Source organism: Trachemys scripta, chromosome 24 (genome assembly GCF_013100865.1).
Source record: "Trachemys scripta elegans isolate TJP31775 chromosome 24, CAS_Tse_1.0, whole genome shotgun sequence".
Taxonomy (NCBI): Eukaryota; Metazoa; Chordata; order Testudines; family Emydidae; genus Trachemys; species Trachemys scripta.
In genome coordinates this window covers 12,419,530-12,437,492 of record NC_048321.1, presented here as the reverse complement: position 1 = coordinate 12,437,492, position 17,963 = coordinate 12,419,530, and the positions used below count along the sequence as shown (strand labels likewise).

At 52.6% G+C, this 17,963-nt stretch overlaps 1 protein-coding gene across 1 annotated transcript in view; it reads right to left on the bottom strand.

The window, feature by feature from the left end:
* The window catches only part of LOC117869861 (sialic acid-binding Ig-like lectin 12), a 52,799-nt gene extending 37,685 nt beyond the window's left edge, over window positions 1-15,114 (bottom strand). Inside the window, exons 1-4 of the mRNA XM_034756969.1 lie at window positions 15,076-15,114; window positions 12,181-12,295; window positions 5,638-5,787; window positions 4,816-5,220 (exon numbers count right to left, since the gene is read on the bottom strand). Of these exons, the coding sequence (XP_034612860.1) occupies window positions 4,816-5,220; window positions 5,638-5,787; window positions 12,181-12,295; window positions 15,076-15,114 (709 nt within the window). The remainder of the gene's footprint in view (window positions 1-4,815; window positions 5,221-5,637; window positions 5,788-12,180; window positions 12,296-15,075) is intronic.
* Between the last annotated feature and the right edge of the window lie 2,849 nt (window positions 15,115-17,963).

The window sequence follows — 17,963 nt, the reverse complement described above, 5'->3', positions numbered from 1 at the left end:
CCCCCCCCCAAGCCAGCCAATCCCCACCCTGAGGCCAGTTCGGAGCTCATGCACCCTAGCAGGGAGGGGCTCTCACCTGTTTCCGGTGGGCTCAGCAGTACAGCGTACATCCTGTGGGTGTTGAAACCGAGGCACAAGATCTGGGGGGCCCTGTCCCCACTCCCCATTGAGCTCATGGTGCTGATGGCCTCATGCCCCTGGCCCAGGAGCTGACCTGCAGCCCCCCCCCCCATGAGCCATTCCCAGCAAGGTTCTCCCTGTCCACCTGCCACTGGAGCCAGGGCGGGGGGTGGGAGTTCAGAGAGCAGCTGCAGCTGATGTTGGGCCCCTCGTGCTGGCAGTATGCGTTCAGCCTGGTCCCCAGCAACCCAGTGGCAGGGAGTCCCACAGGTTAACCGTACTAATACTCAGGGGCTGGGAGTCCTATAGATTAACCTGCTAATATCCAGTGGCAGGGAATCCTGTGGGTTCTTCTGCCCTCAGGTGTCTATTCGGCTGGCCCCCCCAGGCACTGATCCAGCCCCACCATCAGCCAGCTGCACTTCACACCAACTCACCTGCTTTTCCACCCTCAGTCTGGGTACTCACAGCTCTTGTAGATGGCCCAGGAGTCCGTTCAAGCCTCAGTTGCCCCTCTTGGGGCTGCCCCTGAAGCGGCTAATTAACTATGGCACAGGAGGGGTTGGCTCTGTCTCCGTTTACAGGGGCTAGGCACCCTGTGATACCTGCTAGTACTCAGTGGTGAGGAGTCCCACGGATTAACACTGCCAGTTTCCAGTGTCAGTGTCCCAGGGGTTAACCCCACTCACACCCAGTGGCAGGGAGTCCCACAGGTGAACCCCACTCATGTTTGCAGAGCAGCTGGAACTTCCCCTGGGACATCCCACCATAGACTCCTGCCCTGCTCCTCGCAGCACAGGGTCACCTATAGACGCCCTCCCTACACCCTGCAGAACAGCACGCCCCACTGAGGCCCCACCCTGCTCCCTGTGGCACAGCGCCCCCTAGAGCCTTACACTGCATGTGCACACGCAGGGCCCGGCTGGCCCACCCATAGGAATTCTTCGCCCAGCACCGATACTCCCCAGCGTCCCCTCTGCTGAGATTCAACAGCTCCAGGTGCCCATCCCCTCCCTGGCCAGGGCTGAGGGACTCATGCCCCTTGGCCCAGCTCAGGATGGCCTCGGCTCTGCTCCCAGCCTCACAGCTCAGGGTCAGGGAGTCGCCCTCCTGGGTCTCCAGAGACACGTCACCCTCAGCTCTCGACACTTCCAGCACTGGAAGAGATGAGCAGGCAGGTTAGGCTTCCCCCCAGAGATCCCCCAACAAGGCACTGAGATGCAGCCGCTTCTGGGGTGGGGTGTTGGGGCTGGTTATACAGGGACCCGTCACCCGGCATGGAGGTGTACACAACTCTGGAGTGGGCACAGCAGGTCTCCATTGCAGAGATAGTTCCTTAACCCATTTCCTCCCCACTGCCCCCTAATGCCACCCCGGAGTCTGGAGACAGAGTGAACCAGGCCTGCTTCCCCCCATCACCCTCCCTACAGTCCTATGGCTTCCTCGGGCTCTCCCCTCCAGGCACGGACCAGCCTGGCCCAGCTGAGCCTGGCGCCTGGCCCTGACCATGGGCACAGCATGACTAGGAGGCACTTGCTAATTTCCGGGGCTCACAGCGTGGCCTCTCACCGGGGTGTCCTTTCCTGGTCAGGGTCCCAGAGATGCTGAGAGGCCCAGGCGGATCTGTAACAAAAAAAAAAGACAGGGGAAATCAGGGGGGCTGGACAACACTGGCGGAGTTGCTAGTGATCACTGAGCCTAGATATGGCCCCTTGCTGTGAGCTCAGCTGAGGGACGGGAAAGTCCCTGAAGTGACACAAGACCCGTGGGCGGGGAAGGGAAGCGACAGACCTGACTGAGCCCCACCCAAGAGGCACCTGACATAACCCAGGAGCTTGGTAAGGGCCGCGCTGGGGAACCAGAACCATGGAAAATGGAAACCGAAGGGACCAAAACCAGTGTGTCAAAATGCGGCCTAATTGGCAGAGGCACTAACGAGGTGCCGGGCTGCTTTGGCCTGGGTACTGGGGCAAGTGTTGCCATCTCGGTGCCACAGTCTACCGGGTGCCCGGGTGTTCAGCGTCCTGCTCTGCAAATGTGTCCACCCCAGAGTGGGTCTCGCCCCCACCCCAGTCCCAGCCACCACCAGGGACATCAGACACGTCCCTCATGGGTCCTTTGCCTTCCCCCCTTGTCTCATCTCTTCCCAGCCCTCTCCTTTTGCCTCCTGGCTTGGCCAGCCAGGCCCAGGTATTTTGCATCCCTGCTACGATTAGGGCGGCATCTGAAAGCAACACCCAGAACAGCTGGATGCTGATACTGGCTGGCCAGGCCTGGCAGGTTCCATCCACGCTGCCATCAAAGCCCGGCGGCGCCGAGCCTCAGAGCCTGGGTCCATTAGGTCGGGATCGTGGGACTCAGGCTGCAGGTCTTTGCAGCGTGGATGTTTCCTCTGAAGCCTGTGAAGACATTCGTGGTCTGGCTGGGGCCTGGGCTCAGACATGAGGGGCAGGGGAAGGGGCGATGTCCTTCTAAATCTCCCTTTGGCTGGAGGGAATAAGGGCCGTCCTTACAGTGAAGCCTGATTTGATACTTCGCATCGCAAAGGAGGCTGCTGATTTCCCCTCTGCCCTCGATCTGCAGCGTGAGGGTCACAGGCCATTTAATGGGGTTTGCCCTGGGGCAGGGCCGGCCCAGGTTTCTGGGCACCAAGCGTCTTTACTGCCAGACAGTGACTGGGTCCCATTAACACTCTGCCCCATATAGAACATCCACCGATCCCGGCAGAAAGGGGAGGGGGGAAGGAGAGGCGGTGGGACAGCCTGGGGGGATCTCAGGAGGAACTGGGGTGGCTGGTGGGAGGGGGGAATCCCTGCAAGGAGGTACTGGAATGTGGGGATGGATCCCAGCACAGCAGGATTCTGGGGGCAGGGCAGGTTGGGGTGTTGTACCAACCAGACATGGTACTAACAAACTTCAACAGGACTTTATTTTTAAAGTGGAAACCTCTTTAGCAAGCTGCTGCTGCATCCTCTGTAACTGTTACTCTGCCTCAACTCCTCCCCGCTCCTTTCTGTTTCCTGTCCTCTCAGACTCCCACCGGCCAGTGCTCCCAGTTCTAATAATTACAAGCAACATCGAAACACCACACAGGGTAGAGAGAATCCCAGAAGAGAAGAGCCTGGGGGTGAGGATGGGAGGGGGGGAGCCATAGCCAAGGGGGGCAGGAAGGTGTGAAGATCCCAAGGGAGAAGGGGCTGCACGGTGTGGAGGGAAAGGGCCTGGAGTAGAATTGGCTGAGGGTGCATGGTGGGGGGTGGGGATCCGAGCACAGGGCAGAGTTGTGGGAGGGGCTGGAGGGCAGGGCTGGGAAGCCCACGGGGGAGTGGGGATCCCAGCATAGGCAGCTGGGGTCAGTGTGGAGGGGCTGGTTGGGTCACTCACAGCCGACAAGGAGCTGGACGGTTCTGCGGGTGGAAGGTCCCTGTGCTGAGCTGTAGGTGACGTTGCAGACGAGCTCTTTGCCGTGGTCCCCCGGGCCAGGCGTGAAGCTGAGTGCGGAGCTGTGGGCCCAGGTGCCGTTTGCCAGCGGGGCTGAGACATTCCGAGCTGTGTCACTGAATGGCCCTGTCCAGGTGACTTGGGGAGGGGTCCAGGAGCAGCGCCCAGGGGCCGTGCAGGTCACAGTCACTGGCTTACCAGCCACAAGTGTCCCTGGCAGCCCCCGCACCGGCGAGATCTGGATCTCTGGCTCCTCCGTCAGCCCTAAGATATAGGGAGAGAATCACTCAGGGACATGGGGTGTTTGCCCTTTAGGGGCACCGGCTCCGATCCGGCTGCAGGGCGGGGACTGGCTGGCTCAGGGGGGCTGATGAGCAGTGTCATAAATATAGAGGGAAGAGTAACAACTTTCTGTATGTAGTAGCATAAAATCCCTCTTTGGCAGCTGTACTAAATCACCTTCCCTGTAAGGGATTAATCCGCTCAAATAACCTAGTTGGCACCTTACCAGAAGGACCAACGAGGAAAGAAGATACTTTCAAATCTGTAGGGGTGGAGGGAGGATTTGTTTATTGCTCTCTCTTTGTTGTTCCCTCTCTGGACAGAGGGAGAGTCCAAGCAGGTACAACATCTCCTGAAAATATACCTGGAATAATAGATCTAAAACCACCGAAATTATAAGTAGGCAAGGAAAGGTGTTAGGTTATCTTCTGTTTTAGCTTGTGAATTTTCCTATGCTACAGATGTGGTTTGATTCCTGTTTTTGTAACTGTGAAGCTGAGCCAGAGGGGAATCCTCTGTGTTTTAAATCTTTTATTTACCCTGTGAAGTTACCTTCCAAACTCATTTTGCAGCTGTGATTCTTTTTTTATATATATAAATAAAGTTCTTCTTTTAAGAACCTGATTGATTTTCAGTGGCCTGAAGACAAAGAGCCTGGTCTGTGCTCACATTGCTAACCGATTGGTTGGTATATTATTCTCAAGCCTCCGCAGGAAAGGGGGTGAAGGAGCTTGGGCGGATATTTGGGGGATAGGAATTCCAAGTTACCCTGCCCTGAAATTTTCTATAAATCACTTGGTGTTGGCAGCAATACCAGCCAAGGACAAGGGAAGGAATTTGTGCCTCGGGGAAGTTTTTAACCTAAGCTGGTGGAATATTAGCTTAAGGGGCCTTTCATGCGGGTCCCCACATCTGTACCCCAGAGTTCAGAGTGGGGGGAACCTCACAAGCAGTGACTGCGGCTGCTCTTACCTGTCACAGAGATCGTGAGCGCAAGGGCAGTGCCATCGGAATTGGAGCGGTAAATGTGTTCAAACATGCCTTTCTCGATGTAAAGGAAATATCTCCCCTCATCCGTCCGTCGGGCATCACTGATTTGCAGGGAGCAGTCGCCGTGCGCTGGATCCCCCATCAGCCAGAACCGGCCCTGGGTCTCCTGCGACACTCTCGCGGTGAAGAGACTGCTGGCCACAGGAGGATCCTGGCCCACAGTAGCAGGCTCCTTGTACCATTGTCCGTATAGCTGGTCTGAGGGATTGTCGGTGTCATACGAGGCTGGGTACGTGAAGTTGCAGGGGACGAGAACGCAGAGACCCTCCTGCACGGACACCGACTGCAGCACCGCCAGGGTAAATCCCGGTGGCTGGGACAGGGACCCTGCAGGGGACGGGGAGGGATGGAAGTGGGACCCATAGAGAGCAGAGACAAACCCTGAGCTGCACCCCCCAGCACTGCCCCTGCCCGTCACTCCCGACCTCCAGCCCCCTGTGAGCACAGCCCTGAGCTCAACCCCCCCCTCGAGGTCTATCAGTGCCCCTCACTCCCAACCAACAGCCCCATGCCAGCCCAGCTCTGGGTCCTTGACCAATTCTCACTCCATATAATTCCATTCCTCCCTCCATCGAGCCCACTGCCCGCTCCCTGTCGCTCAGTGCCCCCTAGCACCACACTGGGGCACTGGCTCCCCTCCTCCTCTGGCCAGTCTCCCTTCCAAGTTCTGGAACAGACCTGGCACTGCTTAGCACAGGTTCTGCCCTTCCCCCTGCACTGGGGCTGCAGGTGCTTCTTACCTACCCCTCCAGAGCAGGGCGAGGATCAGGACCCTCAGTGTGGCAGGACTCCCTTCTCTCCAGAGGGGGCCCTGAGGTGGGAGCTCCCTTTCCCCGGTGTCATACTGTGGCAGCAGAGCTCTGCCCATGGCTGGGGCGTCTGGCTGGGACAGACCTAGAGACAGACGGGGGTGAGAAGTGTGAGAGCAGAGGCTGTTTGGGGGGACAGATCTGCCTGGGGGACCGTCAGTACTGCTGGGCTCTGCAGGGGACTGATCTGGTGCTGCTGGCAGCGCAGTGACCTCCCCCCACACACAGCAAACCGCAAATCACCAGATGGTCCTGTCACGGAGTATAGGGGGACACAAGGCCCTGCACACCCGGCTTCCTGCGATTCACCATGACTCTCAGCCAGCCAGTAAAGCAGGTTTATTTAGACGACAGGAGCACAGTCCCAGACAGGTCTTGCAGGCACAGAAAACAGGACCCCCCTCAGTTAGGTCCATCTTGGGCTCCCAGGGCAACCCAGCCCCCTTGGGAGGTCAGAGCCCCATCTGCTTCCCAGCCATTCCTCCAACCAGCTCCTGAAACTCCCACTTCAGTGACCCCTCCCACAGCCTTTGTTCAGTTTCCCGGGCAAAGGTATCACCTGGCCTCTAACTCCTTCCTGGGTTCTCATGTTACATGCTCAGGTATTCTCCCTCGGTCAGTCTCCCACCCACCAATGCAGACTATCCTAGCCACACTCCCCTGTCAGCATTTAAAGACCACAGTAAGAACAGCCCCAGTTCGTCACAAGTCCTGAGAGATTGTGGGCTAAAAAAAACCCTTAAATTGGTGGAAAAAAACTGAGATTTTTCTCTAAGAATCATGAGAGCAGCCACAAAATCCTGAGCTGGTGACAGAAGATGGTGGGAAGGCAGCGCTGCTCCCTGGCTGCTTTGCTTCAGTCTTCCCAAAAAAACCCAACATGTGAGCGGGTGACCATCGAAGTTACCACGGACAACAAAGGGGAAAGGCTGCAGATCGGGATAAGTAAAGAATATGTCAGAGATGTTCCGACCGATCTGAATGCATTCAGATCAGTGGGGCGGGAAGCTGTTCAACCCAGGGTGCTGAAGGAATTAGTCGAAGAAATATTGGAGCCACTGGCAATAATATTTGCAAACTCCTGGATGCCAGGAGAGGTCTCAGAAGAGAGGAGAAGGACTAACAGAGTGGCCATCTTTAAAAGGGGAAAAAGGAGAAGCCGGGGAACTATAGGCCAGTCAGCCTGACCTCAACAGATGGAAAGCTACCAGAGCAATGTATAAAACCTCCAATTTTGTAAAGGGAAGTCATGGCTCGCCAAACTTCTAGAATTTTGGAGGGAGTCAACAGCATGTGAACAAGGGTGACCTAGTCCATTTACTTAGATTTTCAGAAAGCCTTTGACTAGTTTCCTCCCAAAAGGCTTTTAACAAGGTAAGGTGTCATGGGATCAGTGGGAAGGTCCTCTCCTGGATCAGTAATTGGTTACAAGATAGCAAAAAAAGGGTACTAATAAATGGCTAATTTTCAGAGTGGAGAGAGGTAAATAGTGGTGTCCACCAGTGTTCTGTATTGAGACCAGTGCTGTTCAACATGTTCATAAATGTTCTGGAAAAAGAGGTAAACAGTGAGGTAGAAAAATTTGCAGATGATACAAAACTACTCAAGAGAGTTAAGTTCAAAGCTGACTGCGATGAGCTACAAAGGGATCTCACAAAACTGGGTCACTGGGTAACATAATGGCAGATGAAATTCAGTGTTAATAAATGCAAAGTAATGCACATTGGTAAACATAATCCCAACTATCCATATAAAGTGATGGGGTATAAATTAGCTGATACTGCTCATGGAAGAGATCTGAGAGTCACTATGGGAAGTTCTCTGAAAACACCCACTCAATGTGCAGTGGCCATCAAAAAATCATTAAGAAAGGGATAGCTAATAAGACAGAAAATATCATATTGCCTCAATATAAATGCATGGTACACCCATATCTTGAATACTGCGTGCAGTTCTGGTGGCCCTATCGCAAACTGGAATTGGAAAAGGTTCAGAAAAGGGCAACAAAAATGATTATGGGTGTGGAACAGCTTTCATAAAAGGAGATATTAATAAAACTGGGACTGTTCAGCTTGGAAAAGAGACGAGTAAGGGGGCATATGATAGAGGTCTATAGAATCCTGACTAGTGTGGAGAAAGTAAATAAAGTAGTATGATTTCCTCCTTCCCATCAATCAAGAACTAGAAGTCCCCAAATTAAATTAATAGGTGGCAGGTTTAGAAGAAATGTAAGGAAGTGTTTCTTCACACAACGCAAAGTGAACCTGTGGAACTCTTTGCCAGAGGATGTTCTGAAGGCCAAAACTAAAACAGGGTTCAAAAAGAACTGGGTAAATTCATAGAGGATAGGTCCATCGATGGCTATTAACCATGATGGACAGGGATGGTGTCGCTAGCCTCTGTTTGCCAGAAGCTGCAAATGGGTGACAGGGGATGGATCACTTGATGATTACCTGTTCTGTTCATTCCCTCTCTGGCACCTGGCATTGGCCACTGTCGGAAGACAGGATACTGAGCTAGATTGTCCTTTGGTCTGACCCAGTATGGCCGTTCTTATGGAGAAATGTGGGCTTAGTGGAACTACTATTAAGTGGATACAGAACTGGTTAAAAAAACCACAAACAAGAAGTAACTGTTAATGGAATGTCATGGGATTGGAGGGACGTCTCAAGTGGGGCTCCACAGGGATCTGTTCTGGGTCCCGTGTTGTTTAACATCTTTATCAATGACCTGGATGTAGGACTAGGGAGCAGACTGATCAAATCTGCAGATAACACAAAGCTAGTGGGGGTTGCCAACACTTTGGAAGATGGATCTAAAATTCAGAGGAATATTGATAATTGGAGAATTGGGCTGTAGACGACACAATGAAATGCATGAAGGACAAATGGAAGGTGCTCCATTTAGGAAAGAAAAAACAAATGCACAAATACAGGATGGGGAAGAACTGGCTTGGCAGCAGCACTGCTGAAAAGGAGCTGGGAGTTGTGGTGGATCACAGCCATGACATGAGTCAGCAATGCGATGCTGTTGCAAAAAAGCAAATGCAATGTCAGGTTGCATGAACAGAGGCAGAGCATGCAAGTCACGGGAGGTGACAGTACCACGCTATGCCTCAGCTGGAGACTGTGTCCAGTTTCGGCCATCAATGTATAGAAAGGATGTAGAGAAACTGGAAAAAGTCCAGAGGCAAGGGATAAAGATGATGAAAGGGGTGGTATGGAAGCCCTAGGGGCACAGCTGGAAGGAACTTGGCATGGTTAGTTTGGAAAGGAGATTGGCGGCTTGGGAGGGTACATTATCGCGGTTTGCAAATACTGGAAAGGCTGCCATCAAGAAGATTGTTCTCTCTCGCCCCACAGGGCAGGACGAGGGGCAACAGGTTCAAACTACAGTAGAGTCAACTGAGATTAAATCTCACAGAAAACTCCCCAGCTGTGTGAGCAGTCAGACAATGGACCAGACACCCATGGAGGACATGAAAGCTCCTTCCCTGGAGGGTTTCGAGAGGAGGGTGGACAGCATCAGTCTGGGATGGGTTAGACCCAACCAATCCTACACCTTGGCAGGGGTTGGACTAGGTGACCCCTGAGGTCCCTTCTCATCCTTTGGGTCTGTGATTCCAGGATTCGCTAAAAAATCCTGAGATTTAATGTGAATGTCATGACATCGGCAACCTCACCCTCCGAAATTCGCTAATAAATCCTGAGATTTCTCTAAGAATCATGTGATTGGCTGAAAAAGGTTTCAAAATCCTGAAACTGGCTTTTAAAATCCACAGATGTGTGCTTTGCCTCCAAACATCCTGTTGTTTGCAGGCCGTTGTCTCAGCCCCCCACCTCCCCATAGTGATCGTTTTGTCCCCACATGGTGAGGGGCTGGTTCTGCAGGGACCCAGTGGAACTGGATGTGGGTAAATCACCCCGAGGGGGTGCTGCAGAGAGCTCATGGCTCCACCCTCTGCAGACAGGGGGGGGCGCTAATGCTGCCCTCCCTGCCCCACAGCTGCCTTAGCCCCTCCCCTGCTCCTTCTGCAGCTGGGACTCTCCTCCTTGTCAGTGTTAGGGATCCTCCATCCTCTTCATTCTTGTGAGAATGGTGGGGACCACTCCCTCCTTCCCCTCCTCACATGTGAATTAGGCCACTCACACCTCCCCCCCCCCCCCCCTTTCCTGTTAAATGGGATGGGCCTCTCATTTCTGCCTGCCCCTACCCCATCCACTGCAGTGAGCTGGGCGGGTCTCAGCTTGGATCCCCCATGGCCAATGCACCATCCCCTGCCAGAGAAGGGTGGGATGGGCCCCGTTGCCCAGGACTGGAGGGGAAGGAGGGAGTGGTCCCCAGACTCCAGACTCCATCCCCGTCCCTGGGGGGCTGCCCTGCCCCTGTAGAGTATCTGGGAACCCCAGGGGGTCTGTGCCCCCCACACACCCCACACTTTGTGCTGACCCAACTGCATAGGGGGCAATGGAGTTAGCGCAGTGGACTATGGGTGAGAAGTTTGCACATATGTGCTCAACCTCGGCTATCTGTCCTCCTTGCTGCCCAAAATTACCCATATGGTTAAGGGGAAACCCCCAGCAGTTCCATTTCCCACCATCCCTCTGCTGCCCTCAGGTGTTCTCGGGAAGGAGGCTGAGAGATGAGAGCTGGGGATCCCCCTGCTGTACATGGCCCCCAGAGCCGACACCTCCAGGGTGGTCCCCATGCTCAGGGAGCATTGTGGTGGGACACTGCTTGGGCTGGAGGGCACCCTCAGAGCTGTGGGAGCAGGGAGCGAGGGCTGGGATCGCAAAGGGCTGTGGGTCGGGATTGAGGGACATGCCAGTCGCCACAGACCATCCAGCTTCCTTCCCCACCCTAGTTCCACTCTCCCCTAGACCTGCAGGGGGGGGGGCACGGAGCCTGGTTTTCCAACCCTGCAGCCCCAGTTACCCAGTGTTTGTGAGTCAGAGCCTGGGGAAGCGGCATGCATGGGAATGTGAAAGTGGAAGTGGGTACAGACAGGACGGGGTTGGGGGGAGATGCTCTCTCAGGAACCCCAGCAACAGCATCCTGCCGACTTCCCCTACTTCTGCCTGGGGCTCCCTGTGGCTTCCCTGCAACGGGGCAGGCTGCATATTGCTTATGGGGCTGGAAATAGATCCCAGCATTCCTGGCTCTGAGCCCCTCTACACCTCACTCTGCTCCCAGAGCTGGGATAGAGCCCAGGAGTCCTGACTCCCTGACTCCAACGCCCACTCTAACCCACTAGGCCCTGCTCCCCTCCCAGAGCCAGGGACAGAACCCAGGAGTTCTGGCTTTGAGACCCTCTATATCTCACTCTCCTCCCAGAGCCGTGGATGGAACCCAGGAGTCCTGGCTCCCAGCCGCCTGTCCCAGCTCTATCCCTTCATTACTACTTTTAATATTTGAACACTAGCAGCTCACACCTCTTATCCTATTGCACATGCTGCACATGCTAATCACTCACCCTGAGCTGAGATGCAGCCACCTCCAGGCGGGGCGGCTGGGGAACAGCCACAAAAGCTACACTGTCCAGAGGTTGCTCACCCGGAGCTGAGATGCAGACACCTCTGGGGTGGGGTGTCTGAGAAAAGCGCACTAGAACAGCAGGTGCCCGGTTAGGATACCTAGCGAATCCTGACTCCAATTTGAAGAGCCGTGTGCGAGTGAAGACCTGCCTGGGACGGAGCAGACGTGAGTGTCAGGGCGAGGGCTGTGGTGAGATGTGAGATTTCAAGACAGGAAGGGGAAGTCAGTGTGTGATTCTGGCCCTGGAATTTCTTGCAGAAGCTGGTTCCAGTGGCTGGAGATCTCGGTGCCATTGACACAAGCGGGAGATTGTCACAGACAGAGGCCTGCTCCCAGGGACAGCCGGCTTCCGGCCCCACCGCAGGGAGACTGGCTGGGGATGGAAGGAATGGGGCATGGGGCCTTTCCCCTGTAGGGGGCCCTGGCTCCAATCTCCCTCAGGGTGGGACACTGGTTGGCTCTGGGGAGTGTGTGTGGGACCAGGGGTCCTTCCCCTCTAGGGGTCTCTTTTATTCTCTGTCTCTCGGTTCCTCAAATGTCTCCCAGGTCCCTTTTGATGGGACCCAGGTTATTGGCTGGATCAGGAGAACCAGCTGGATTCCACGGCCCACCATAGACACTGTCCTTGGATTTAAGAGCTGAGATGCAGCTGAATCTTTCCTGGTTCATGGAGGCTGTTTACACAGGGACCTCTCCCCAGTGCTGAGATGTGACTGCCTCTGGGGTGCGACGCGAGGACTGTTTATATAAGGACTTCTTGCCTGGTGTTGAGATACACAAGGGTTTGGGAGAAACCTAGAACTAAAAGAAACACAGCTCCCCCTAGGGGCATTGGGACCAGCCCCGATGGCCAGGTCCTCCCGAGTCTCCCACCCCAGCCAAACCCTGGCCCGCTCTGCCCCAGGGCAGTGGCACATCAGCTCTGCCCCCTGTGTGTGGGCACCAGCGGCTGTGCTGGGAGGCTGGTTGCTGAGTGGATCTTCCACAACAGGAAGTTTCCAGTTGGTGAGATTGCGCCGCCTCTGGCTGGTTGGCCCCTGTTCGGGGCTGGGCGAGAGCTGCGGAGAGCAGGGGAGAGGGTCCCATTGAACAGTGGGGCGCGGCCTCTCGGCCATAGGTCCCCAGCCAGTGGCAGAAGGGGTGAGCCCGGGGCAGGAACCCCGGTGTCACGTCCGGCCCCTAGCTTGGTGTGGTACATTCTGCCTCTGGTTAATCCCCATTTGATTTCAAACGCTTTTAAATTAGCTGCCCAGGTGTTTTCCCTTGGTTGCTGTTAAACAGATGCCCCACTTGGAGGTGGCTGCACCTCAGTGCCAGCCGGGAACAGATCCTTATATAAACAGCCCCCGCACCCCACCCCAGAGGTCACTGCATCTCAGCACTTGCCGAGGGGTCCCTGTATAAACAGCCCCCACACCCTACCGCAGAGGTGGCCGCCTCTCAGTGCTGAGCAAGGGATATTTGTGCATTGTATTGAGCTCAGTATATGACTTGTGTGTCTTTCCTGGATCTTGTGAATTACCAATTTGAGATGTAGGAAAAAAAGTGATTAACTGGGAAACCTTGGAACCGCCAGATCAAAATCGAAATCTTACATTTCTGGAGATCATGGTGACTGGGGTCCATCTCTTACAGATATGGCAGGGCAAGGGTTAATTACCTGTCATTATCTATCTGTCTTAATTCAAAAGTCTGTTTTTTTCAGTGTCCTGAAAATATTTAAAAACATGGGGCAGGAATTGAAAAATGTGGGATATTTTTTGTGATCATTAGTTTTAAATGGCCAAGATCTCTCTGAAATCTGTCTAAAATCCAAAAAATTCTGTGATTAATTCTTATGAAACTTTTATTTTAAAACCAGCCTGTGACGAAGTGGGGGATTTTGTTAGTGATATGCATGAATACTGTCTGTGCCTCAGTTTACCTGTGTGCTGTGTGTGTAAGGAGGTGGTGATAGAGGGGGGTTGTGGTTGCAGAGGGGCAGGTGTGATCTCGCCTAACAGCCCAGACCATGGACATTGGCCTGGACACTGTAGAACTTAGCAACCGGTGAGCCGGAGGCCCAGCCCATCTTGGGAGCCAGCCTGTTCTGGCCCGTGGGAGGACAAAGGCCAGAGCAGAAATGGCCCAGGAAGGCAGCCGGTTCTGGCCAGTCAGGGAAGAAAGTATGGAAGAGAGGGGACTCAGGTGACCTGTTCGCCCAGGAACAAAGACAAAGGGTGGAGGCGGGGCTGGTGGGGGGGCTCGGCTGGAAGGAGGTCACTTCTGGACTGGGGACAAAGACGGGCCTGAACTACCTGGATGGGGTCAGACCCAGCTGGACAGTGCTGAGACTGGCCAGGCCCGAGGGCCCTGAGAACTGCCTGGGCTGGGTTCAGACATTCAATAAACCTCCTGTGTTCCGCTGGCTGAGAGTCACTGAAGGATAGAGAACAGGGGGCTTTGCTCCCTCTGGGGGTGGAGGCCGCGGGTGACCAGAGGTAGGGGACTCCCTGAAGGGGCTGACACAGACACAGGCAGGCTGAAGGCTCGGAGAGGTGGAGTTCGAGGTGGCGCTGGAGCCCAGGTCTTAACCCCCCAGAGTATGTTTGACCCCGAGTAGGGCTGTCACACTGAAGGAGGGGTCCTCCCAGGGACCATAGGGACCCCAGAGAGCCCAGGGCATGGGAGTCTGTGACACAACCCAGATCTGGTGTAATAGGTTTAATACAAGAAATAAAACATAATTAGCATCATTATATAAAATATATCCTAAAATAATAGTCAATGTATGTATATATCCAGTGTATGTGTGTGAGCACTGTCTGTATGTACTCTCTCTCTGTATATATATGTGTGTGCGCGTGTATGTACAGTGCAGACTCGTTTACGTGCGAATCTGCTTAACATGCAGTAGCGCCGTGCCGCCCAGTACTGTCTATTTAACACGCGAGACTTTCTAACACATGGCACAGAAACTTGCTATGTAGCACTGCAGATTTGCTCACTAACTCACTGACATAGAAATGGACAGGAAGTGCGGAGCGGAAACATGTTGTACGTCTTTACCAATATTCGTAAAGACGTATCACGCTCGCTTAGTCATTGTCACGCTAGAGGGCAGAGGGCAAGCGTCAGCGTTCCTACACAGTAGAAGAAAAGCTAGCTGCAATAGAGCGAGTAAATAGCGGAGAAACCCAGGCCAAAGTTTCAAAAGATATTGGGATCGCCGAATCTACTCTCCGAGGATGGCTAAAAAACTAATCTAAACTGAATGGCTTTGTACAAAATATCGATTCTGCCACGGGGCTTCAGGGAAAATTTGAGCGCTATTCAGCAAAACCCACAATAGACAAAGCTATGTGCACGTGGTTTGCTCAGGAAAGGCTGAAAGGATTGCTGCTAAGTGGGCCAATTCTTCAAGCCCAAGAGACAAAATTTGTAAATTTAACAGGGGATGAATCATTCCAAGCGAGCATGTGGTTTATAAGTCATTTTAAAAAGCGTCATGGCATAGCACAGGTGTCGAATTCTTTTGGCATGTGCTAATTACAATCCTGCATTTTCAGCGGAGTATCTCTTGATTCCTGATCACAATTGCTCTTCCTAATTTGAAAAACATATGGAAATAAAAAGTGAGTTTTATTCCTATTTGCAAGTTTACATAATTCTCTGACATTTCTAGAAACCAAGGATTCTGCTGCGTTTGGACCAATCCAAGCACATAGTAGGTGCCACTGTAACACAAAGACAAACACAATCGATTCATCATTTCTCAAAGACTGAACACTTGCTTTCACGCTAAGATCTGACTTTGTGGTAACTGCATTGTCTTGCAGGGATCAGTAACTAGCATCACCTGGTCTGCTCTGTTCTCACAGGGGTCCTCAAACTTCATCGCACCATAACCCCCTTCTGACAACAAAAATTACTACACAATGCCAGGAGAGAGGATCAAAGCCTGAACCCATTGGAGCCCCGGGAAGTGAGGTTTGGGTTTTGGTCCCAGGCTACCGTAAGTTTAAGCCCGCCTTGGTGACCCCATTAAAATGGGGTCATGACCCACTTTGAGGTCCTGATCCACAATTTGAGAGCCACTGCTCTAGAGGGTATTGTAATGCGCTCGTCACGGGGGTATCTGAATGTCTTGCGGTCATCACAGAAAAAACAAAGTAATCCAGGGCCTGACTTAGCCTCGGGCGAATGGGGCTGTGATGGGTTCAGTCACAGAGACCCCCTTCGGACTGTCACCTGATGTGCTGACACTACCTCAGAGCCCGTTTTTCCTACCACCTTGGGACTTCAGAAACCTGCCATGTAGACATGCTAGCTTGCTGCAACACAGACCCAGGGTCTGAGCCATACCCCCAAAGCTGCAGACTTAAATGAAAATGGCTTAGCACGTGCTCCTGTCTCTGGTGCCCAGACACCCAGTTCCCAATGGGATCCAAACCACAAATAAATCCATTTTACTCTGTATAAAGCTTATAAAGGGTAAACTCATGAATTGTCTACTCTCTATGACACTGGTAGAGAGATATGCACAGCTGTTTGCTCACCAGGTATTAATCACTTACTCTGGGTTAATTAATAAACAAAAGTGATTTTATTAAGTATAAAAAGTAGGATTTAAGTGGTTTCAGGTAATAACAGACAGAACAAAGTAAGTTACCAAGCAAAATAAAACAAAACATGCATGTCTAAGTCTAATACATCAAGAAACTGATTACAGGTAAATCTCACCCTCAGATTTGTTCCAATAAACTTCTTTCACAGACTAGACTCCTTCATAGTCTGGGCCCAATCCTTTCCCCTGGTTCAATTCTTGTTAGCTCCAGCTCAGGTAGTAACTAGAGAATTTCTTCATGAACTGGCAGCCCCCTTTGTTCTGTTCCACCCTGTAGCAGGGTGGACCCCTACTCCTGTCCTGAAGGGCTTAAAAATCCAGGGAGCAGGCCTGGGGCAAAGGAAACACTACAAGGCTGATTGGAGAAGCAGCCGCAGCTGGGACATGCTCCAATCAGGCCTCAGCTGGCCTGTATAAAAAGTCTGGGAGCCAGGAGCTTAGCAGGTTTCAGAGTAGCAGCTGTGTTAGTCTGTATCTGCAAAAAGAACAGGAGTACTTGTGGCACCTTAGAGACTAACATTTATTAGAGCATAAGATTTTGTGGGCTACAGCCTACTTCTTTGGTTGCATATAGAGTGGAACATATATTGGGAGATATATATACACATATACAGAGAGCATAAACAGGTGGGAGTTGTCTTACCAACTCTGAGAGGCCAATTAAGTAAGAGAAAAAAACTTTTGAAGTGATAATCAGGATAGCTCAGTACAGACAGTTTGATAAGAAGTGTGAGAATACTTACAAGGGGAGATAGATTCAATGTTTGTAATGGCTCAGCTTAGCAGTCTCTCTCTGTACTCAGAGAGAGAAGGGCCTGGCTGCAGGGAGCTAAGACAGAGTACCTGGGTGGAGCAGGGCTGGGGGAAAGGTGGAGGAGCTGGGGGAGCTCCACCCTGGATAGCCCCAGCCTGCAGCCTAGTAGGAGGCCAAGGGGTACTGGGGTTGCAGAGGGCAGCCCAGGGGTAGGCCAAGGTAGCAGGTCCAAACCCAACCTTGCCTGTGATGAGTGGCCTATACTGCAGTCTGCCCCAGGGAGCGGGGGCTAGTTGGTGACTGGCAGTGGCCTTATTCTAAGGTGAGGTAGGGATAGTGGATGGGGGTTCCCTGGGAAGGGGAGACCCTAGTACTGAAGGGTTACTGCCAGGGGGCAGTACCCCAGATACAAGGGCACGGGGGTCTGGGAGGGACACGGGGGCTAGAGGACAGGCGGCCTCAAGGGGGTGCTCCAGGATGATGGAAGAGCTAATTTCCAGAAGAGACCAGCAGGAGGCGCTGCAGGGGTGAGTCTGCCCCTCTACACACCTCCTTTTATATCTTTGGCACAAGGCGGGAATCTTTTGTCTCTCTGTGTCCTCACCCCTCCTTCTAAATGGAAAAGCACCAGGTTAAAGATGGATTCCAGTTCAGGTGACATGATCACATGTCCTGCGAGCCCCCCTCCATTCTTCCAGGACTGGCCCGCAAGCATGCAGTGGAGACTTGCAGGTAAACAGAGCCATCTAGAGTCAATTGTCCTAGTCAATAGGAGCTATTAAGATTCCAAACCATCACTAATGGCCCACACTTTGCATAATTACAATAGGACCTCAGAGTTATGCTACATGTTCCTAGATTCAGTAGATTATAAGCTTTGTAATGATACCTTATGTCAAGGCTGTATCCCCACTTTGAACTTTAGGGTACAAGTGTAGGGGCCTGCATGAAAACTTCTAAGCTTAACTACCAGCTTAGCTCTGGTTCCACTGCCACCATTTCAATGGATTCCCTCCTTGGGAAGCCTTGAAAAAACCTTCACCAATTCCCTGGTGAATACAGATCCAAACCCCTTGGATCTTAAAACAAGGAGAAATTAACCATTCCCCTCCTTCCTCTCACCAACTCCTGGTGAATACAGTTCAAACCCCCCTGGGATCTAAAACAAGGAGAAATTAACCATCCCCCCTCCTTCCTCCCACCAACTCCTGGTGAATCAAGATCCAAACCCCTTGGATCTTAAAACAAGGAAAAATCAATCAGGTTCTTAAAAAGAAGGCTTTTAATTAAAGAAAAAGGTAAAAATCATCTCTGTAAAATCAGTATGGAAATTAACCTTACAGGGTAATCAAACTTAAAGAGCTCA